At 47.9% G+C, this 24045-nt stretch overlaps 1 protein-coding gene across 6 annotated transcripts in view; it reads right to left on the reverse strand.

Moving 5' to 3' along the window:
* The window catches only part of BMAL1 (basic helix-loop-helix ARNT like 1), a 104278-nt gene that overhangs the window by 9652 nt on the left and 70581 nt on the right, over positions 1-24045 (reverse strand). For 2 of the 6 annotated variants that reach the window (XM_020286562.2, XM_076002160.1), the window contains 12 exons: positions 22570-22682; positions 21523-21670; positions 19235-19273; positions 18910-18951; positions 17632-17789; positions 15790-15869; positions 10763-10855; positions 9298-9415; positions 6676-6825; positions 3088-3334; positions 1787-1893; positions 251-401 (listed from right to left, as the gene is read on the reverse strand). In XM_020286562.2, coding sequence (XP_020142151.1) covers positions 251-401; positions 1787-1893; positions 3088-3334; positions 6676-6825; positions 9298-9415; positions 10763-10855; positions 15790-15869; positions 17632-17789; positions 18910-18951; positions 19235-19273; positions 21523-21662 — 1325 coding nt within the window. In that variant the 5' untranslated portion in view covers positions 21663-21670; positions 22570-22682. The other 4 variants (XM_020286565.2, XM_012780737.3, XM_012780736.3 and 1 more) reach the window with 4 other exon arrangements.

The following is a 24045-nucleotide window of genomic DNA, read 5'->3' on the forward strand; positions in this document are numbered from 1 at the left end:
GCTGGAAGGAAATGTTGCTGTTTCCTGGAGCAACTCCACAAGCTGGCGCCTGCATGAGGGCATTGAGGTCTGTCCTTGTTAACCACCCTTTCTGGCTTCTGCCAGTCATAAGGCTTCACAAGATCTCACTAAGATGGCATTAAAGGATGTGACGTGGGCTGCTGGCTGCCTGTACCCACTTTCCCAGGTGAGGAGTTCAAGGCATCTCTCTCTGAAGCAAGGGAGCTTCTGATACAGGAAAAACACTTACAAAACAACAGTGTTGGTTGAAACAATGTATTCTACTTCCTTGGTCCAAGGGTTCATGAAACTGAACCATCGACTCCGTAGTGTGATGAAAGAACCATCTTTGATTTTAAACTTATAGCAATTTGTTGTGATCTTTTCTCTCGTCTGTAAAACTGAAAATGCAAAGAAACCATGAACGTTGTTGTTGTTTCTATAGACCAACATACTAAACACGACACACGATACCAAATACGAAAGGTACGCAGGCTCCAACACTGTCACTCTTTAATAAGCCAAGGGAGCCCTGGCAGTCAACACTTCAAAGAACAGGTTGCTTTGGAGGGTCTAACTCAGAGCCTTTCAATTCATTTGTGAATTTGTCACTATTGTCCACAGTCTATGAAATCAAGGCCCCAGGGAACTACTGACTGCATCCTACACATCTAACTGGAATCAGCTCGGTGTGAACACCAACGAATGAGAAGGCGCTGTCCAGAGGGGCTGTGCTCTTTCCCCATCACAGACCCCAAAGGGGGAGCAGCACTTCTCACTTGTGAGGGCATCAGAATCAACAGGAGCCTCGCACCTATTCAGACCTCACTCTTTCATGTAATAAACATGGAAAGAGCCCTTTTCCCGTGTCAGGCACTGGAGATAAAAGAGACTGGATATGACTCCTGCCCTCATGAAGAGGAGTGAATTTGCCAAGAGAAGGAGGGAGGGAAGAACCTAGCAGTGCCCGAGGAATGGCAGGTCCTGGCGGGGCAGGGACCAGTGTGACGTGTGGCTGAGGCACAGGCCCCTGCAGGTGGATGGGGAGTGGAAGTGAGGAGGTGGGTGGGGCCAGGAGGTAGATGGGCTTGAATTCGAAGCCTGTTGCAGGCGTTTGGGCTTGAGTCTAAAGGCGGGAAGTTTTTAAGCAGGGATGTGACATGATCAGGCTTGATCTATCTGAGGAAAAACGGGATAACTACAGAAGATGGACTTGGGGCAAGAGGGCGCAAGGGGACCCATTAGGATCTATCCCAGGTCTCCAGGTGGGCACAACGTCTTGAGCCAGGGTCATAGCAGTGGGGTGGTGAGAAGGGGATTCTTTGGAAATGTGTGTCTGAGGTGAGTGGACAGGATCTGGTGGAGACACAGTGAAAGAAGGAGGGTCAATGTCAGTCTCTTTCTCAGGAGGCTGCGTATGTGGCCACACCATTAGTCAAGATGGAAAATATAAGAGGCAGTGCAGGCTTGTATGGAAAAGAGAATCAGATCAGCCTAGCCATACTGAATCTGTATAGGGTCTGAGTAAACCCTCTGAACAACAGACGCCTTCTAGAAACTGCCATGGCCTCATGGCCTAGCTACAGAAAACTGCTATGCAGACAGGGTGGGGCATCTGTAAGGGGGTAAATGGTGCCCAGAGGATGAGCTTCCTCTTCACACCAGTGTCTCGGCCCAAAGAGTCCTGGGCTAGCTGGCACCCACATCGCTGGGGGCAGATTTCTCTGGAAGGTCATGTGGACTAGCCTAGCAGCAGGGGGACACTTTAAACTTAAGCTTAGCTTACCTTGCCTATGACATTCTGCAAGATGTCCTATGTCATCTTGGTGAAAATATTCATAACACGATGTGCCTAGAAGTTCTTGTGGTAAATATGCCAAAATAGCTGTTGCCCTAAAAGAATGTTTAAAGAAGAAAAAGCCATTCAGATGACTAACAGCAACTTTGCAGTGGACGAACCCTGCATGGCCCACGGGGACAAGGCCAAAGCTGGAGGCAGTAAAGCTGGGTGGGTTCTCAGAGAGCTTCGTGTGTGGATCTTTCTCTTTCTCTCTCTCTCTCTTTTTTTTTAGGCATCTGAATTTAATCAAGGTTATAAAAACAAGGAAAACAAAGCAAAGAAGACTTTTAAAGGAATTGTCATCATAAAAAAATCAAATTTTAGGTTTCAAAATGGTAACTATATTAATTGGATAAAAATGTGGTAGAAGTCTAAATCCTACCTAGCTCAAGGCTTTGCCATTTTACTGCCTCCTTTTTAGCAGGATAACCAAACACCAGACGCTAGCGGCTGAGGCCACAAGGACCTTGGAAAGTGGCTATTTCCTTTCCCAGCATTTTGTGGCTGTCTCCAGTAGCCAGAACAACCATTAGCCTGTCAATATCCTTAAGGGAGGTTGCAGGCTGCAGAAAATTTGGGGCACCCGGTTCTCAGTCCAGGACTATCACGAATGAGTTGTGCATCCTGCAGGAGGCTGGTCCCCAGGCTGGGCCTCACTTCTTCATCCATAACATGAGGATGTTGCACTAGATCAGTGTTGTCCAACAGAACTTTCTGCGATAATGGAATTGTTCCATGTCCATGCCATTGGCCACTCGTGGCTACTGAATACTTAAAATGTGGCTAGTGAGCCTGGGAAACTGAATCTTCAATTTTAACTGATTAAATTCAAATTCAAATTGCCATTATAAGCCTACTATGATGACTACTATACTGGACAGCTCAGGACTAAATAATTGCTTCCACGTCCTAGATTCCAGAATTCCAATCACAGCAATGGTCCCAGGCCATTCCACAGATTCAGACAACATGCTATGCCCACTATTCTTTTTTGGCCATGGATAGCAAACCCTCCTCACTCCCCCTACCCCCACTTAACTGTCTCTATATGCCAAAGAATGGCACAGAGAAAAATCTCTGTATTGATGATATCCTAATGAGTCTCATTTTTTAGCAGAGACCTGCATCACTTCTGTCTCTTTTTTATTCTTAGAAAAGCGAGCTGATGGCCCAGTCTTCTGTGCTTTTCAGCTCAGGTTTGAAAATCCTCTACCATTACTGCTCAAGAGTAATTTGGAGACTCTTACCTCTGGTCTACAAAAACAAACTTGCCATCTATTGCGTGCCGAGAAACATATTCCATAGATTTCACCCTGATTTCCCCGTTCACCGGTTGTGGAACCATGTGAGAATGTAGTCGTCCGATTGCGACAAGGCAGCTGAGGTTACACCCCTCGTTGTCCGGTTCATTGTCTTCATCCAGCCCCATCTTTGTGGGCGGCCAGCTTTTCAAATAGCCTGTGCTGTGTATTGTGCAGAAGCTTTTTCGATCTGCTAGAAAGCAAAGGCCGTGGTTAGTGCCGGTGCCGGGTTTGGGTCACGGAGGCGCAGGCAGCCGACGGTGGGGTGGGATGTAGGTAAGGAGTCAAAAAACAAAAAACAAGGCCTCTCTCTCCAAAAGTGAGCCTCTAGTGAAAGGGGCAGACAGAGAAACAGACAATGATCATCTGGTGTAACACGCTTAGTAGGGCTAGTTATACCAAGGGCATTCTATATACCAAGGAAGGAATATCTAAATTGAGCTGGGGAGAGGAAGGCTTCCCAGAAAAACCAATGTAGGAGGTGGATCAAGAAAGATGAGCAGTGACTAAAGGACTAGAATGTGCAAAGGGTGAGAATGCACCCGGCACAGAGGCAGAACCTGTACGAGAAACAGCAAAGACCTCTGTGTGGTTCAAGTGAAAAGGGAGGCGCTGGGGTGCAGAGCTGGAAGGCAGGTAGCAAGGGCTTTGTGTTATTTGCTAACCTACATGTTGGTCTCTTTTCAGGCAGGAAATGGAGAGCCCCCAAAGGTATTTAAGTGGGGAAAAAGCAAAATCAAATCATGGTTTGGATGCTCTAGAAGGAGAGTGGAAGAGAGTAGAAACCTGAAGTAGGAAGGCTAGTTCGGAGGCCAGGGGCAATAATACAACAAGAGATGATGAGGACTGACCTAGGGCGGTGCAGTCAGTGAAGAGGAGGAGAAGGCAAGGAAAAGAAGCAGGAGAAATTTCTTTTCTTTCTTTCTTTCTTTCTTTTTTTTTTTTTTTTGAGACAGAGTCTCGCTTTGTTGCCCAGGCTAGAGTGAGTGCCCTGGAGTCAGCCTAGCTCACAGCAACCTCAAACTCCTGAGCTCAAGCGATCCTCCTGCCTCAGCCTCCCAAGTAGCTGGGACTACAGGCATGCGCCACCATGCTCGGCTAATTTTTTTTTTCTATATATATTAGTTGGCCAATTAATTTCTTTCTATTTATAGTAGAGACAGGGTCTCGCTCTTGCTCAGGTTGGTCTCAAACTCCTGAGCTCAAAAGATCCACCTGCCTCAGCCTCCCAGAGAGCTAGGATTACAGGCGTGAACCACCGCTCCCAGCCTCTGTTCTTTTTAAAAAAATATATTTTATTTATTAGAGACAGTGTCTTGCTTTGTGATCCAGGCTGGAATGCAGTGGCACCACCCTAGCTCACTGTAGCCTCAAACTTTTGGGTTTAAGTGATCCTCCTGCCTCAGTCTCCCAAGTAGCAAGGACTACATGTGCATGCCAACACCCTGGCTAATTTTTTACTTCTGTAGAGATGCAGTCTTGCTATGTTGCCCAGGCCAGTCTTAAACTCCTATGTTTAAATGATCCTCCCCCTTCGGCCCCCTAAAGTGCTGGGGTTACAGGCATGGGCCACTGTGCCCAGCCAGAAGAAGAAATGTCTGAGATAGAACTCTTAGGATTTGGTATGATTTTCAGGCTTAAGGGAAAAAAAAGAAAATGAAGATGACTCCAACTTTTCTAGACTGGGTGGTTGCTGGTGTCATTCACTGACTCAGGGAAGAGAGAAAAGATTCCAATTGGGACACATTAAGTATGAAGCACCAGTAGATTTCAATAACAAACCAGCACGGAGAGTTTACCAAGCATGGAGGCTGTGCTGGGCACTGGAACGCAGCGGGAAACAAGTCAGATGTGCCCTCGTGGAGTTTAAAGTCTGGCCGGGGAGACTGACTTTAAACAAATAATCACACAAATAACCACGTAACTGCACCTACAGACAGCACTACACAGCAAACCTGCCGGGTGCTCTAAGAAGACAGAAGGCAGCGTGGGGCTGGCGTGAGCCAGGTGACAGGAGCTGGGGAGGAGGGGGAAGAAATCCCAGTCACAGGTGACGGCGTGCACGGGGCATCGAAAGGAAGTCGGCAGATGGGAACGCACTGAGTAGTGGCGGGGTGGGGGGCTGCGTGGTCATGTTATGTATTCCCAACTTTTCTTTAGGAGCAGCGGGAAACGTGGAGGGGCTCGGAACAGGAGGCTGACAGGAAGACGATCCTGGCCGCTGTGTGGAGGGGCAGAGAGCGGTGCAGCCTCCTTTACCAGACCTGGGTGATTAGTGAGATGCATGGAGAGCGACAGATCCAGCTAACTCCTGCAGAAGGGAGGCACTGACACAGGACTTAGTAACTGGGGGACCGAGGGGCCGCAGTGGAAAGACAGGGTGAGGGTGCCTCCCAGGCGTCCAGCATGAGCAGCGAGCTGCGTGGAGGCGCCGCTGACACTGCAGAAGCTCAGGCGGTCACTTGGCCTGTACCGTGTTTGAGACGCCCTCGAGATATCCAAGCAGGCAGATTTAGCATACAGTTAATTTAAGAATTTGCAGTTGGCCGGGCATGGTGGCTCACGCCTGTAATCCTAGCTCTCTGGGAGGCCGAGGCAGGCGGATTGCTCGAGGTCAGGAGTTCGAAACCAGCCTGAGTGAGACGCCGTCTCTACCAAAAATAGAAAGAAATTAATCGACCAACTAAAAATATATATACAAAAAAATTAGCCGGGCATGGTGGTGCATGCCTGTAGTCCCAGCTACTCGGGAGGCTGAGGCAGAAGGATTGCTTGAGCCCAGGAGTTTGAGGTTGCTGTGAGCTAGGCTGACGCCACGGCACGGCACGCACTCTAGCCTGGGCAACAAAGCGAGACTGTCTCAAAAAAAAAAAAAAAGAAAAGAAAAAGAAAAGAATTTGCAGTTGAAAAGAGAGGTCTGGGCTGGACATACAAGCTTGGAAGTTACTGGCGTGTCAGTGGCATGTGAAGCTAAGGGAGGAGACGACATGCACTAGGGATACAGTGTGGACAGAGAGGAGCCCCAGGGCGGAGAGGAGCAGCAGTCAGAGGAACCAGGGGGAGAGTGGGAGTGGCGGAGGACAGGGAGGTGACGAGAATGTGGTTTCAGGGGATCCTGGTAACCGCCTGAGCTCCTCCGTCAGCGTCCTTGGGAAGAACTCTTCAAGACAAAAGGAAACTGAAGAGCGGCCTTTGTGTTTAGCAACGTGAAGGTCGTTGGTGAAGCAGCGAGAGCAGCTCTGGGGGACTGGTGGGTGCTCGGGAGGCAGTTAGGCCAAGAGCACTCCTTCCCCACCACGTTACAACAAACAGAATTGCAACACTGGAAGCCTCGCCACACATCCCTGTCATTGTGACCCCCCGTCAGGGCTCCTCAGCTTCCCTCCATGTGGTCAGGGCAGGGGTCCCGGCTGCAGTCCTGGGACCCGCCGCTCCGGCCAGCCGGGGACACTGAAGCCACGACGTGCCGAGAGCTCCACTCCAGAAAGCGAGCCTCGCCTGGCGTAGGATTTCAAAGAACTGTGAAATCGTTACCTTTTTTCTTTGAGCAGGTGGAGGGGAAGTCCTTGTCTTCAACCTTTACTGAAGGCCTGTTACACTTCATCCTACAGAAGAAAGAACGTCGTGCTCCAGAACATAATCGAGATGGCCCAGGGGTTATATCTGTTTTAACTGGAAGTCCAGCTGCAAATCAATACACAAAATGTGATAAACTGAGAGTAGTGTTGTCTGTCAGGAGGGGCAGCGTGACCTTGAGCAAAGCCTGTTCTTTACTGCCTCGCTGTTCATAACGATGGCAGGAGACGGACACCTCTCCCCAGTTTAGGCCCTAGCAGATGCAGTGTGGACAGGTGTGTTGTCAATCTGCAAATGTTCGCAGATTGTGGAGAACGTGCTACTAGGCGAATGGATTAGCTGCTCCGGGGGATACACACAAACACAGCAGGGGGCTCCTGGCCAACAGGAGCTTCCGAATGAGAAAGGAAAACGGGAGTGCACCAGGGAAAGGTTAATAACAACACAGGATGATGTATGATTAGTGCCAGATAAACGGCCAAGACGGCCTGCGCTTCCCAGAGGAGGAAGAACTTGGGCTGGCACTCGGAGGAAGGGCAGGATTTGGATGCTGGAATGGAGAGGAGGAGACAGGACTGCCCCACGTTCTCAGCCTGGCTGCAGGCCACAGTGCCCTGGATGCTTCAGCAACACACAGGTCCCTGGCCCCCACTCTGTATCTGTGCCGTCCAAACCGCCAGCCACTGGCTGCGTGCAGCTACGGGGCAGCTGCAATGTGGCTTTTCTGACTTGAGGTGTGCTGTACACACGTGTGAAATACACACAGGATTGCAAAGACTTAGTGCAAAAAAAAATAATGTAAAAGAACTTAATTATTATAATTATTATATATAGCAATAACAATATTTTGGATTTACTGAGTTGAATGAAATATACTATTTAAGTTAATTTTTCATTTATTTTTTATTTTTTTAAATATAGCTACCAGAAAATGTAGAATTACACAGGTGGCTCGTGTTTGTGATTTGCATTGTGTTTCTGTGGGGCCGGGCTGTCTGGAAGGAGCAAATTAGAATCCCTGGCAGTGGAACACGGTGACACTGTGGAGCTCCCCAGGTGACTCTGAGGCGCTGCCTCCTTGCACGGCCCTGGCCACGGGTCAGCACAGGGCTGGGGGAGAGCACCCTGCCGTCAGCCGGCACGGGAGCAGTTGTGCTAAGCAGTGGCTGCTGCCTGGGGCTCTCCCCGCCCGTCTACCGCCCACACTGCCACCTCCGTGGTCTTTCCCATAATGCCAATCTGACCCTATCCCACCTGGCTCAGAGCCCTTCACTGTGTCCCACAGATCAAAAGGTCTTTGTGGTCCAGCCCGCTGCCTCCCTGCACGTTTTGTCTGACAGCACCAAGCAGGCACAGGGTCCCACACCCGCCTCGGTCCACAGAGCGTTTCCTCTGCTCTTTTCCCCCCCTCGTCACCTGGCAAACATTGATTCATCTTTTCAAACCTATCTCAGCTGTCATCTGCTCGGTGAGGCCTGTCCTTGCACCCACGTGAGAATTAATCATCCCGTTCTCTGTGCCTGGCACTGTTTCTGTGGCTGTACCTCTTATTATGCAGGCTGCTGCTGCCTCCTTGCTTCTCTGGCTCTACGGTAATAGCCTCAAAGGCAAGGACCACACACATTCATCCCATCCTCCTTGGGCCACTAAAAGAATGCCAAGGCCAGGCTATAATATAAAGGGCAACAGATACCAAAGATTGCATATTACTTCTAGGAAGAGTAGAAGTAAAGAGTAGTGCCTTAATGAAAAGGATGTGTTAGAGGAAATCCCTCTGGTTGTGTCTCTCTCCAGGGATTACATGGAGAGCTAAGAAGCAGGACACCAGTTAGGCCATGACTGTACTGGGCCGAGGTGAATACAGCACTGATACTGTACTATGTGCCAGGAACTGTCCCGCCTGCTTTATCTATATTAACATATTGAATCCTCACACCAACCCAGTGGAATAGGAACTATTTCACAGATGAGGAAATTGAGGCACAGAGAGGTTAAGTAACTTGCCCAGGGTCACACAGCTAGTGAATGGTGGAGCCAGGACAGGAGTCCAGTAACCTGCCTTTTGGGTCTATACTCTTAGCTGGGGGTCTGCAGAGCCTCCCAAAGGGCGGAGGGGACAGCTACAGGGGCCTTACACGCAAGTGGGTGCAGGGGTGGGAAGTTGGGGACAATGAGAATATTGGTCCAATGCGTTAAGAAGAAAGCCAGGAGCAGAGAGGAGCGATCTGATGAGGGACTACTTGAGAACAAATCAAACTCAGCCCTTTAAACTCAGTAGCATACAACTGGGAGTTTCTAGATTCTGAAAAAGAATTCTAATCATCAGAAAGAATCATGTCAAAAGAGCTGTACTTCCTCCCAATAGACATTGAGTATTTTTTCTTCTTTATGTAAAACAAACACAAAAGAACATAAATGTTCCATTTAGCCAAAGATAGCCCAGGTGCCCCAGAAAAAGGGAAGAGGTGGGAGCAGAGGGGCTGAGCCCACAGCACACACTGGCTCTCCCGGCCGGGCCGGTCAGCGGAGGCCGCCCGCGAGCCGCTGCCGAGGACACGCCAGGCCTTCTCCTCCACTCACTTTTTGCATCTATGAGCCGCTCCCGGGGTGTGGTGTCGGAGGAGGAGAGCTGCTCCTTGACTTTGGTGATATCTTTAGGGTGCAGGTAGTCAAACAAACTCTGACCGATCAGATCGTTCTGCGGGGGCGAGATGTTAAAAATGTCGGGTCAGTTGCGTGATAAATTATGCAACAAGTGCTCACAGTCCGTAACATCCTTTGCTTTTATACTGTATTTTTAAGCATGAGCTTTCAAATACTGAAAACGTGAACCTGTGTGTATGTCCAGCCACTGTGCCTAGATACAGGCACAAGGGAAGAGGCATCAGGAGATTGATTTTGATAACATGTGAGAGGGAAAAAGGAGGCTCAACGATATAAACAGTTCATGCTCCTCGAAGGCAAGAAGCCTGGCTGTATGTCTTCTTCTCCGTTCATTTCTGAGGCCCACAGACTCCCCTGTAGGCCCTCAGAAGGGGCACGCAGGGGTGGGCTCCGACCCAGCTCTGCTGTTCAGCCTCTGCGCTTAAGCAGCTCATGTGATATCGTATGCCTCTGTCCCCTTACCTGTTAACAGAGGTAATAGAAACTTCCTCCATAACTTTGCGCTGAGACTAAAAAGAGCAAAACACTTCGGAAAAACTAAATTTACATTAACTCTATGTCATTTTGATCCCTCAATTCTTCTGTCTATTTGGTTCCATGCAAATACCAGTGTGTGAATGAGTGAATGAATAAATAAAAACTTTGGGGATATAATAGGTGAAAAGCTCTGTTCTAGATACTTCCATAAATGTTAGTCTTATTTGATACCACAAACAATCATGAAAGGTATTGGTTATTATAATAAATTTTTAGAAGAAGTGGAACAGCACTAATAAATGACACATCACTGCAAACACAGTAGGGGTTAAGTTCACAAATTTTCTTCTCATTCTCTGTTATTATAATAGCTGCCTGCCTTTCTCCCTTGTCAGATAGACTCTCACTCCCCGACCCAACCCCATAGTTGTAGGACATTTATTTTACACCAATTATAAAGCTATAATGCTATTGATCAAGTCAGAGTCAGATTTTTGTTTGTTTTTTTTTTTTTTGAAACATGGTCTCGCTGTGTTGCCAGGGCTAGAGTACAGTGATGTCATCATAGCTCACAGCAACCTCAAACTCCTGGGCTGGAGCAATCCTCCTGCCTCAGCCTCCCAAGTAGCTGGGACTACAGGCATGCGCCACCATGCCCAGCTAACTTTTCTCCTTTTGTAGAGTCAGGGTCTTGCTCTTGCTCAGGCTGGAGAGTCAGGTCTTTAAATGAGGGAAATATTGAAAGATTTTTCTGAGTTTAAATTCATTTTTCTGTTAAAAAGTTAAGAATTTTCTGGAAGAAGGATTTTACATGTGACTTGGACACTATAATTATTCTGCAAAGTGGGATGACATTTCTGACTGCTGGAAGGCTGCCCACCACCACTGAGAGTGTAAACCATACCTGGCTGTAGTTGAGGATCTTGAAGACAGACTCTGAGACAAAGAGTATCTTCCCTCGGTCACATCCTACGACAAACAAAAATCCATCTGCTGCCTAATCAGGAGAAATGGACAATCAATTTATCACACTTTAGGAAACATGATTTGTAATCAACCTGATAGTAAATCAAGGATTTATTTTCTAAGTGTCCAAAGCACAGGAACACTCATTGATAGTTTCACTGGTATCCCAAGAAAAGGACACTTAAAACAAATTCCTTATGAGAACAATATGATTCTCTCCAAGGCAGACAGGGGGTGTGTGTGTGTGTGTGTGTGTGTGTGTGTGCACGTGCATCTCCATATATTCTCTAATAACTATAGGGAAAAGTCCAATTAAAGTTAGTTCTAATTCAAAGCAGAATTCAGTTTAAGAATTCTCTTTTCTTCGCATGGCAGTGCACAGAAATCGTTTTTCATTGCTCTGATTACAACATCTCTGTGGAGAATCAGCATCTGAGATTGAAAGGACTCTTTAAGTCTTTAAGATCAGAATTCCGTCTTCTAACTCTCAGCCACCATCTGTCCTCAACTTGAACACCTCCATTTACAAGGGAGTGCTCTAGAATAGCGGTTCTCGACATTTGGAATGGTGCTTTTTGTTTCTGTTTTGATGCTGATGGTCTGGCATGGGGCTGCTCACAGGGGTTTTATTTACCCTCCACCTCACTCGCACCCCAACATAATTACAGTGTATGGGGGCTGAGAACTGCTGCTCTCAAGTAGCACCCTTCAATTGAGGGCTGGGCTATTTGTATTCTAAGTGAGACAAGGAAAGCAAAGCAAAATTTTCCTTTAGATTCTTCTTAGCCCTTTTCCAATTTAAATACAGGTAAACATCCACAGTGCCAATATAGACAAGTATAAAGACTGAAGCAGTTAAGTACCAAAGCTATAGTGCCAGAAAGCCTTATCTGTTCTGTCTACAGGGGGGCAGACTCCAACCCACAGCCCCCCAGGTGGGCGGCCGGGCGCTCCCACCCTGCCGTGCACCTGCTCTCAGGACTCAGCTCCCTGGTTCTAATACACAGGGGGCCAGTCTCTCCCTTTACTCACTGATTCTCAGTCTGCTCCCTGGAAAAATCCAGAGAAACTCTGTTCCCTTGTCTGCAAAAGGGCCTTTGGGAAGTAGTTTAATTCAAAGAACTAGGAAATGAATGCACGTGCCAGAAAGTAAAAGGAGGGTGTGCGAGGGTGCTGGGCTGCAAGCAGGGCTCGGGGGGCGGAATCCCCGCTGCTGTGAGAACCTGGCAGGCCACCCAGCCAGAAGGAAGCCGGGGAGGATCCTTTCTTAAGTTAGGTCCCTAAGCGGGCCCAGGGGCAAGGCATGACAGTGAGGGGGAAGTAACTTTCCAAGCACCATCTGCTGGAAGCCTCATTCTGTCAAAAAATAGGGTATTAATAACTTCCTCATTTGCCTTGCAGACAATCTCGTATCTCACAAGAGAAGCGTTGAGGCTTTTCATTGATGTGGTGATGTGGCTGGAAAGGTGCCTGGCAAGGCGACCATGGCACCTAGGGGAATGCTGGGCAGGGTCGGGGCTGAGCTGAGACGTGGAACAAAGTGGATTCCAACACCCCGGGGGACAGTGAGAGCAGCCAGGCAGGGCGGGCTCCGGGCAGTCCAGCTCCACTGCACTCTGGCAAACAAACCCTCTGGTGACAGGGCTGGGCCCGAGGGACAGCTAAGGGGCAGAGGTGTGTGAGCACCAGGAGGCCACACGGCGCCCAGGGGCAGGCTCACTCCTGGGGAAGAAGATGCTAGCCAATGAGTGATGCGGATGCCCTGGCGTGGTCTGCCTAGTTTTCAAAATACAGGGAGGCAGAGTATCCAGACATTACAGACGGACACGGCTGACTGATCCCTGACACGCAGTTCACGTAAGATATTTTGAAAGTGCTTAAGAAAGCAGGCAGTGAGATTTGCGGTGGTGAGGAAAAGCAGAAGCCCAGGTCCTGTTGCCAGACTGTCCAAACATCGTCTGAGCGGACCCTGCCTCCTGCTGAAGCAAGTCCCGGGAACTGGGCACCGGGAGTGGCGAGGGCTGGGCAGCTTTCACGGCCGCCGGCACGTGCCCGAGGGGAGAGGACTGTCACTGGAGAAGACAGGTCACCACGAGTGCCGTGCGAACAGAGCAGCAGAAAAGGCAAGATGAAGTACTTAGTCTGGACAACTGCAATCCTCGTCCCCACCCTGGTGAGTGTTGGCATCTGACAGGAAATTATTAAGAAAAGCAGCAACAAGGAAATTATTAAGAATATGTCACCGCAAAAGGACCTTGTATGTGTGTGTGTGTGTATATATATATATATATATAAATTAAAATATATGTACTAATACTTTTCTCTTAAAACAATCAAGTTACCAGTATGGTAACCAGGACCGGCTGCATAATTCGTGGGGCCTAGAATAAAAAGGACAATGCAGAGAACGTTGTTCAGAAATTAAGATTTTCAAGATGGCAACAGAGCATCCCCCGAGCACGGGGCCCCGTGTGACTGCAGAGGTCGCACGCCTGTGAAACTGGCCCTGATGAGCTCCAGGGATGCTGCAGGCAGAGCCCATGTTTTAACTCCAGCAAAGGCTCTCTGGGAACATGGGCATTTTATGAAAAGAATGGAGAGGTGTGCGCAGTTAGGTCTCTGAATTAAGTGCGGAGAGTGGTAACCAAAGGGCCAGCACTCACTTGCTAGCAGGCCTGGGCCCCACTCTGAGTGTTCATCATTGATTTGGATGCTCCCAGAACAATGCCACACATTGTTGAGTTCATGAACAAAAGAGAATGGACGACACAGAGGCAGCCTATCACATCTCTAAGTCACATCTACAAGATTCAAAGGGTCACTAATGATAAGCTGGACCGTGGGGTCATTCAACAAATAGATTTTGACAGAGATAAAATAGAAGTCCTATCTTCAGTTCAAAACAACACAAACTGTACCTATATAAGACGCAAGAAACCTGCCCTAACAATAATTTGTGTGCAAGAGAGTTGGGGTGGGCAGTACTGCAGCTGCCCAAAATGATGCTATGGCAAAGGAGGCGCCAGCCCCATCCAACCTCAGGCCAACCAGGCTGTAGGTGAAGCGCTGAGCCACTCTGAGAGGGAAATCTGGCAAATGCACGTGGCTCTGGAAAGTGTGGGTTGCAAATACTGCTGGGGTCCAATTCCCAACCCTATTCCCAACCATCCTTCTCTCTTGCCTGTCTCCATATGGAGGCTGAAAAATCCACAGACGCTTGTTTCTGCACCCTGCCTTGCGGCTAGGGGTGACCAAGTGACATACTTCTGATAGGCTGATGTCTACCGTTAGGCTTCCAGGAAGGTGTATCCTTCCTGATGTAAGAGCCAGCCAGCCCAGAGCCTCCCCCACCCCTTTTATCTAGTCGGTCTGGCTATGCAGACCTGGCGCAGCTGTCTTGCTACATTAAGGAGACATGCTAGCAGGAGAGCGTAGCATGGCTGAGTGCAAAGACAGACAGAACCTGGCTCCTACTGACCCACTGTCCATCTTACCATGGAACCACCACAGCAACCCGCACCACCTACTCAGGACCACTTATACTTGAGAATTGAAACCCTATTTATCCATTAGATCTTCAGTTTCTTTTTTTTTTTTTTTTAATTTTTTTTTTTTTTTGAGACAGAGTCTCACTTTGTTGCCCAGGCTAGAGTGCGTGCCGTGGCATTAGTCTGGCTCACAGCAACCTCAATCTCCGGGGCTCAGCGATCCTACTGCCTCAGCCTCCCGAGTAGCTGGGACTACAGGCATGCGCCACCATGCCCGGCTAATTTTTTGTATATATATTTTTAGTTGGTCAATTAATTTCTTTCTATTTTTGGTAGAGACGGGGTCTCGCTCAGGCTGGTTTCGAACTCCTGACCTTGAGCAATCCACCCGCCTCGGCCTCCCAAAGTGCTAGGATTACAGGCGTGAGCCACCACGCCCGGCCAGATCTTCAGTTTCTTGCTGCTGAACAATTTCCAACTTGATACAGCATGACATGAGGGGATGACTAGAGACTACTGGCGTGAGCAGACAGGCCACACTTACTGAGAGCCTAAAGCCAGGGTGAGATGAAAATGGATAAAGAGGATGCAAAACTCCAGCTGGACTATGCTCTACCCTGAGGCTTTGTAAACTTCTGCTCAAAGATGGGTACCAAGATTCTGCGGGAGCCTGGGTAGGCAGGGCCACTCCTGGCTTCGTGGGAGGTAGGAGTGGGTATCGTTCCTTTTAGTTAGGTATTTTTATTTTTTATTATTTTTACAATTTGCAAGACAACATGTTTCTGAATCCAGTTTCTTTCTCTTCAGTTCCCAAATTAATCTGACTCTACGCAGCAGCATGCCTTGGAGTCCTGTGCACGGAGCCAGCAAGCTCCTATGGCGCCACCTGAACCACCTCTGCAGAGACTCAGCAAGACAAAAAGCACTAAAGCCAAGCAGGCTAACGCACCCACCTCTTCCATTTATTTTCTTTTTTGAGCCACTTAGTCTGGAAGTTTTGTTGTTTTAATGGGATTTTGGTATAAAGATTTAGGTGGACCTTTTGGTGCCAGTAGTTAATCAGGACAAGAGAAACTCCCAACTGTTGTCACTTTCCATCCCTTTCTAAATCTTTTTTTTCTTTTTATTTTTATTTTTTTTATTTTTTTTTCCTTTTTGTTTCTTTTCCTTTCTAAATCTTCATGCAGAAATGTGATTGCTTTTTTTTTTTTAAAGAAATATGATTCTTCAATCCCTCTTATTTTTAACAAAATCATGCCTCTTCTGATTCAAAATCACAGTAGCACAGACCTTCCATTTTTGCCTAAGCAAGGTTAGAAGAGAAGGAGATAGGGTGTGGAAGGACTGAAGGCTGTCCAAACAGTAAGAGAGCGTAAAAATGTTTGGTGTTGAGACATCAAATTTCCACATGCAGGTACTTACTCTGAAATTTATACAAACAAATGTTGTGTAAAACAATCCCACATTTGCAACATACCCTGAGAATGAGGTGTTTCAGTTCATCGTCTGATAGAAAAGTGGGTTTGTAGTTTGCTTCTGTATATGGATTGGTGGCACCTTAGGGGTAAAAGAAGAGGAAGAGTTGGCACATTTTATATTCAGACAACATCTCATTCTACTTCATTGCCTCAAACTGTCTGCATGTGGCCTGGTCCCTACCACCTAGGGTTTCAATTTTATCTTCTTTTTCCTTAACCGAGACAGGCCTAGCTCTGGCTTTGAACAGAATCCTGTCATGCCAAGGAGAATTCCATTGAAAAGAGAACACTGTTGCTGCCCACAGGAGACTTAACAAGTTTGCTTTTCTCATTACAGAAAAAAACCAAGAGATAATAGAAGGAAGTTAAAAATCTGCTTCTAAGAGACAAGGCAGCTTGGGAAACAAACTGGTAGCAGCTCTCCTGGGAGGGCTCCCTCCTCCCGAGATTGTATTAAACAAGTTGTCTAGCAGCCCCTCAAATCACCACTCTAAATGTTCTTGGGAAATCATGCAGCCTGCCAGGCCCTGAGCAAATATAGTGTAGAAGGCATGTAGCGTGAGTTCCTCTTCATCAGGGGGAGTTAAATGAGCTTGGCGACCCGGGGAAATGCATCACTCCAGCAAATGCAGCTCTAGTCCCAGGACGGAAAGGGGACAAGACTTTTGTTTAAAAGGCTGCCAGTCTGGCATTTTTCAGGAGAACAATAACTTAACAGAAAAATGCCAGCAGTAAATGACTCGGAATGTGTAGCATAGCGAACGAATAAGATGACAGGGATCTATAATGCTCAAAGTCCCACGGGGAAGCAGGTCAACAGGATGTGTTTGTGACTTTCATGTCAACTAACATAACAAGGCGCTGTTGATCCACATCCTCATTTTTTATTAGAACTTGAGATGTGCTACCTTTTCCTCATAATTTAGTAGGAATTAGTTTATAATAATTTAACTCATATCATTTTGATAGTATGAATTTTTAAATGCCATTCTCCAAGCAGAGGATACAGCATTTATATTTTTGAACGACGATCAAAAGTCAGACAAAAGCAGCTACTTCTTATTTCTGGTAGCTTTGTACAAATATAAAGACACACTTCTTTTACCATGCTGGTCAGAGATCTGACTGAACGCCCACTTTCCAATTTCCTCCAAAAGTCTAAGACTAGCTATGGAAAATTCCAGGAACAGCATTTACTGAAATGCCTGATACAATTCAAATTTCTCTCGTGGTTTGGATAAGTCACTTCCACTTTTCTGCCTCTGTATTCTCACCCTCCCCACACTCAGAAAAGAAGGGAAACACTGCCTCCCTCACAAAGAGCCGATCTGGTTCAGGAAAATTCCAGGAAGATGAAAATATCCTCAGTGTTCATTCCTGACAATAAAACGCTGTAAGAGCCATCAACCAGTGACTCACGCTTCAAAGGAACCATGATGAATTTTCCCTCTTAAAAACCGAAACTGACTTTTCTGTGTCATTGTGTGCTTGTTATAATTGTAAGGGTGGGATCCAAGCGCACGCATATGCGAGATGAAACATCAGCGGTGTCCTCTCTAACATGCACGTAGCCCGATTATGTGCACGTACAGAGACGTGCAAAGCACACAGCTTATACGCTCTGAGGATGCGTGACTGCAGAATTGCATCTCGATACCCACATGAGCACAATAATCACTTCATCTGGCATTACGGCTATCGCTGAAAAGTACAGGCAGATTTCTCAAGGCTACATGTTTGTAAGTCATAAACATTTGCCTTGGGGACTCAGGAACATTCTAGGCAAGGGTCGTTAACATTTGTGGGCAAAGACATAAAGGACCATAAAGCCCGGGTCTCACCTCTTAACGTTTTCATGTGCTGAACAGCCATCCTTAGTACAGTAAGTTTGTCTAATTTCCTGGACATGGCGTTGCACGTTGGTACCAAAGAAGCCAGTTCATCAATAAAACTGTTCATTTTATCCCGACGCCGCTTTTCAATCTGACTGTGAGCTTCCCTGTACAACAACATGAAAAACAATTTCTTATAAAATGTAATCAAGCATCGAGGAAAACGACAAAAGCAAGTGAGTTCTAACTGTCTTATTCATCTGACAAGGCACATTCGGAATTTGCAGAATGTCTCAAATTAGACTTTTCTACTAAAGTCACCTAGAAAATGGTCTCAGTGACAGGTATTAGTTTTTTTACGCTTACCTCATCTTTAGAATTAAGGAGAAAAATTCCAAACTCATTGACTAAGGCGCCCCATAATGACCACCCAGAACCCCACCTAGACGCAGCAGATGTGACACATTTCCAAGAGCTTCCTCCGAGGCATGTCACACTCCTCCTTCCCAGGAGTGGCCACCTGCTGAGGCAGGGTGGCACTTCCCTGGCACCTTCTCTCCCTAACTGGTCTGCACCTGCCATGGCGCTGTCCTCCTAAGGAGGTGCAGCAACACTGGCGATTGCAGTTTGCTGCAGCTTCTGCGGATACAGAGCCATGGGCCCCCTGCAGAGGCTGGTCTGCCAGAGAAAAGGCAGAATTCTTAGGGCAGCCAATTTCTGCAGCCCCCTGCATCTATGTGCCATGACACAGCCTCAGATGGTCATGGTACCAATGGCAGAAGAGCCCAAGGACCCATGGGAAGGGGTCAGCAAGTGTGACTGGAGGCAGAGAATCTACTCGAGGGAGCTGACGTGCCCCATGTGTGGCCTTCGTTGCAACTTGCAGTGCAACAGGAGCGCCTTTCAGAGGCAAGGCACAGCCCAGGAATGGAGTCACGGAGCCATATCTCCTCTGAAGGGCCCTCAAGTCAGGAAGGCATAAACTGCTGAAGATTAGGGGAAATCTTGAGCCTTGATTGATTTTCTGCTACCTCCAAAGTCCCCTTTAGATTAAGTGTGCTTAGACAGCAGAGACTAAAGGCCAGCTAAGCCTAGAGAGAGTGGAGGGCAGAAGGCCACGTCAAGCCAAGGCCCATGACCTGTCCCCTGTTCCTTAAGGATGAGGACGTAGACAGTGCCTAAAAGGACTGCTAGACAGATGGGACCAAACACATAGAGCCTCCTCAGCTGCCCTCAAAGCAACCAGAACCAGGACAGTTTATAGCCAAAAGGAGGGCCCAAGCTTACCTTGCATTTTTGATCCTTCCTTGGTGCTCTGTGTATTCTAACCTGGAAAAAAAAAGAAGGAAAAAGATAAAAACATAATTCCCTGGAGAGGAATGGCCAAGTTACACACTGCTGTTTTCTTCCTGCCCGATCCCTGTCATCTCCCTACAGACACACGTGGGGACTAGGGGATGGAGGGAGACAGTCTGAGCCCACAGCTCATGGCCTCCTTGCTCATCTCCAATTGAAGACATGGGTGGAACCTGCCCCATGTAATAGACTGTGAAATCGTGCAAAGAAAATGCCCATAAAAATGTTGAAGTTCAAATTACTAGGTTCATGGTACCTTCCGTGAGGGTCATCTTTGTCTGTGTCCATGCTTTCTCTGAAAAAACAAGAGAGAATGTGACTGCATATTAATAAACACATACAGAACAGCTTTTTACCGTAAGACAGAAGGTGCTCATTTATCCAGAAATCAAACATTAGAAAGCTCAAATGGTCTCAGTATTGATTAATCATGTATAATAGTAAAACAAACAAAAATGATTTATTTGAACCTATTATAAAAATTGGCTTTCAGATTATCAAATAAAAGATATAGTCTCAACAGAGATTATGTGTTAACGTATATTTTACCATATTTTGATTGTTTGAAAATTGGGAATACACAGTGTTTATGAAAATGCTTAGTTAACCACAGTATCCAAATATCTATAACACCTCACTCCCCCATGATTCTGGATAAATGAAGCTTATTCCACTTGCAAAACATACGAAGCATCGAAGATACCTGTGCCTGTATATCTATTTGATAGGGAATGGGGTGAAGTGAGGAGGGGGAATTAAAGTACTGATAAAGAAGAACTGAGCAGAGCCCCAGGCAGTTCTGGAAGGCACTGCTACCAATGTTCTGTTTACCACCTAGCTGGGAACCCCTGGGCTTGAGGAATTGGAATGGAGGGGAGCGGAGGGCTGAAGGCCACAGAGGGTCCTTGGGTCACACAGGGTCTGCCTCCCTCTCACAGACTCCACACATCCAAGTGTCGTGGCATCTTGTGATTCAGTAGAAAACAGACTGAAATGCCCGGAGGAAGGAATTCCAAATCCCCCTCGGGGTCAGCTCATTCCCTTCTCCAGCCCATAAATCTATCAGGAGGGTACTGACAGCCACCTGGGCCTCTCTCCCTTCTCCTTTATCCCGTAAGAAAGGAGAGATTATGGCCCTTTGAACAATGTAAGGTCACGGGCAGAACAACTGTTTCTAGGAGCACTGGACCACATCACGGGCTTTCTAGAACGGTATTCCCAGCTCGGTGCCCTTGGTTTCCTTGAAGGCAGAGGGTTTCTCTGGCTAGTCCTCAAGCTCAGGAGAAATCACCAGGCCGCATGGGGAGAACAAAAACTCCCCCTTCCTCTTTTGTCTAGAATCATACCTGCTCCCTGAGGCCAGGTGATCCGGAGAGGCCAGGTGCCAGGAGAGGCAAAGATCTGCCTGGCAGTCCCATGTGACTTCAGTACGTCAATGTGACAAGGAAAGGGAGTATGGTTGCTTTGTTAATCGAGTCCCCATGAATTACAGATTTGCAAAGTGGGGTGCATGAGGGAAAACTGAAGGGCCTCGGGTGGTGACGAGGCTGGAAACCGCCAACCTAGACAACAGAGGTCTCAGAGCACACCGGCAGCTCCGCGACACTCGCCCAAGACAGAGGGTTCACGGGAAGCGTCTCGCGGTCTCTGTGCGGGGCAGTCCTGCCACGGAAGAACACCCTGGCGGCCCTCACACCCCCTCTCCAGCCCCTGGGCATTGTTGGCTCTCTTAATTATCTGGGATAACTTACATATTAATCATAGCATCTCCTAGTGGGCATCTGACCTCCAGCCATTGTGCTCCCCAAATTCGACCTGTGAACTTCAGCAGAAAGGACATCTGCTGTAGGGGGATACCTCCTTGGAGATTTTCCCTCATTAAACAAAAGAAAACCTCTTACATGGACATTTGGGTAAGATTTCACGCAGTTTGCCTCAGCAAAACAAAATGTGCCTTTGACTATTCTACGCTGCCTTATTCCCTGGGTGTCTGTAGGTATAGAGAAGATTGGCTCTAAGTGTGAAGATTTACTGACTCCAAATAAGAGTCATCAAGTCTAAAAAGGAACAAAAATACTATTTAATATAACAGATTCATACTAATTTAAATAATGTTTAAGGACATATCACTGTTCTTAAATTGTTTCCAGAGAGGACCTCTATTCATTCCAGACGTTCATTAGGCAACAGACACTCTCAGTCTCCCTCGGAGAGGCCCCAGGCAAAGCTCTCCCGGAAACCCCTGGGAGGATATCCATAGACTTAGTTCCTCTTGCTCCAAGGAGCAAAGGAAGGGGAAGAAAGGGGTAAAAGGAGGAACTTGGCCTTAAGGCTGTTCTTTTTCCTTTGCCTGGAACAATCTGGGGATGGGAGGGAAAGTAAATGGCTCCGGCTTGCAAGCCTAGGGAATAAAAGACAAAACCAACCGTGTGGCCACTACAGTCGGGCCTTTTACTCCCATCCCTTCTTCCAGGAGAAACAGTAGCTGGCCCCTAGGTGTTCCACGCCCATGAACAAGAGGAAGACAAACCCCACAGGGCTTACTGGTAGTCGGTGGAGCTGCCCTTCCGCTTGCGGTTGCAGTCCACGCCGCTGGTGCCGAGGGAGCTGGACAGCAGGTCGGCGGGGCCCGAGGACATGAAATCACTGATGGTTGAAGAAATGTCCATTCTCTGGTCTGCCATTGGATGCTCTGGAATCGTTACAAGGGGACACAGAGGCGTGCTCATTCCAACGTGCTCTTCTCAAGTGGTGGAGAACCCCGGATGGAGGGACTCGGGGCTGGTTTACAGCCACATCTCTTTTGTTTCCTCTTTTTTTACTTTTTTAAAAAAATTTTCTATATGAAGGGGTGGAGGGTTGTGAGGAGGGGTGCTCAGTTGCTTTGTTTGTTTTTGTTGAGACAGAGTCTCACTCTGTCTCACTCTGTCGCCCTAGAGAGTAGCTGGGACGACAGGCGTGGCCACCACGCCCGGCCTACAGCCACATCTCTTACCGGCCAACCTGCACAGGCAGGCAGCAGAATAGAAAGAGTGTCATGCTTATTTTAAGACTTTCTGTAAGTAATTTAGGCCCACCAGCTCATTTTTCTGGTGGAGACACAAAAGCCCGGAGAAGCTGAGTGGCTTCTCCTAGGTCCCTGTGCTGCAGCGTGGAAGCCCTAAACCAGAACCGAGGCTCTAGGAGCTATAACCCTGCACTGTTCCCCGAGGGGACCAAGTATCCCAGATAATCTCTGACAGTCCCAATTCTAATTTTTCTTGTCAATATATATATGATCAATGGAATAAAGAAATGTGATTTGCTTATTATCTCTGCACTCCTGCTATGACTTTTGTAAAAGCTGTAGAAGAGCAGAAAATGTCCTTTCTTACACTCCAAGTCCTACTTGAGAATCAGGAAAATATGGTCCCTCTCTATACTGGCCCAGGCCAAGTCCGTTGTTTTCCCCCACTGTCCTTTTGTACCCAGCACCCTGTGTAAGGAAAATCGTGCATAATGAAATGAAGACACTATGAACAAATTTGGCAAACATATTGAAAATTTTAAAGCATTAAGTAAATTGGCTCCCAAAAAGAAGCTGACAAGTACCTTGCAACTCCAAACCCAGCAGAGGAGGTTGTGCCTGCTGCAGTCAGGGGTCTGGGCTCTGCGCAATAGGAATGGAGCTGTCACTCCCTCCCTCTGGGCCCAGGTTCCCTCATCTGCAAAACAAGAGGGTAGGTGTGAGCTACTGTTTTCCACTATATCACTGTTATGCCCACAGATTAGTGAACCGGTACCCGCCCTCCTTGGGTGTGTGCCACTTTTTCACTTTTACCAGCATTGCTGCAGGGAACGTCTTTGTGCAAGTATCTCCTTGCATGTGAGCTATTATCTCTTAGAATAAATTTCTAGAGTGGGCCTGCAAGGTCAAAGGGGACACGCATTGTACATTCTGGAACATACTAAAGCACCGTGCTCCAGAAAAGCTCCCAGAATTTCTATCCCCAGCAAGAGCTCTTGCCAATCTGAAGGGGGAAAAAGAAAACCTCCTTGCTTTTATTTGCATTTTCTAATTATTACTGATGGTGCTCCCATGTTTACAGGCCTTTCTCTGTCTTCCCTCCCATCTTCTCATGTTCTGTTTTTCTACGGCAGGGGCCACCTGCCCCGTGCTCACCTGTGTACTGCGACATGGCCTCAGAGGCCTGCAGCGCTGGCCAGCAATCCCCACTCCCCGGCCAATTACTGTCCCACTCTGCTGTGAGGACTCCGAACTCCATACCCGCTCCTCGAACCCTGACACCTGCAGTCCTCACCCCCGTTTGGCTGAGCGCGGGCTGCCCGCAGCCGCCAGCCCCCTAGGCTGCTCAGCGGGAGGATTCTCCAGCGCCCGCCCGGCCGCCACCTCCCTGCCTACTCAACGCCGTCGCTGCAGAGCCCCCCTCTCCCACCCAGTCCTGCGTCACCCACTTTCCCCGTGCTACTGAATCATTCCCATTCGGATAACAACATGAGTTACATAACTGCCATCTTGGGAAAAATAAACTTTTTGGAACACCATCCTCCTCCAGCTACTGTCCCATTTCTCGGTCCCCAGCTCTTTTCCTCGCGTTCTCCATAAGCCAACTCACATCAGGCGTTTGTCCCCACCGTTCCTGTAAAACAGCCCTTGCTGTGTTCGCCAGTGGCCTCCCCAGGCTGGACGCAATGGCCAGTTCTCCACACCCTCCTGCCCCCACCCGGCAGCACCCAGAGCGCAGACCTCGCCCTCGCTGTTGTCTCGCTTTCTCGGGGGGCTCCTTCTACCTCAGTGGCCCCTCCTTTGCACTCTTTAGCTGGCTCCTCCTTGCCTCCCTCCCCTCTAAATGAGGGTCCCCTGCATGAGTGGGACCTCTTCTCTGTCTAGACTCGGTCTCTGGGAGCTCTCTCTAGTGTCACTGCTTCAAGTGCTGCCTACACTATGACAACTCCCAAATCATCCCCAGCCCGGATGTCTCCCCGAAGGACAGATTTGCGTAACCAGCCACCAGGACATCTCCATCTGACTATACAACAGAGACCTCACACTGAAACATCCACAAC

This window comes from Microcebus murinus, chromosome 4, assembly GCF_040939455.1.
Source record: "Microcebus murinus isolate Inina chromosome 4, M.murinus_Inina_mat1.0, whole genome shotgun sequence".
Classification (NCBI taxonomy): domain Eukaryota; kingdom Metazoa; phylum Chordata; class Mammalia; order Primates; family Cheirogaleidae; genus Microcebus; species Microcebus murinus.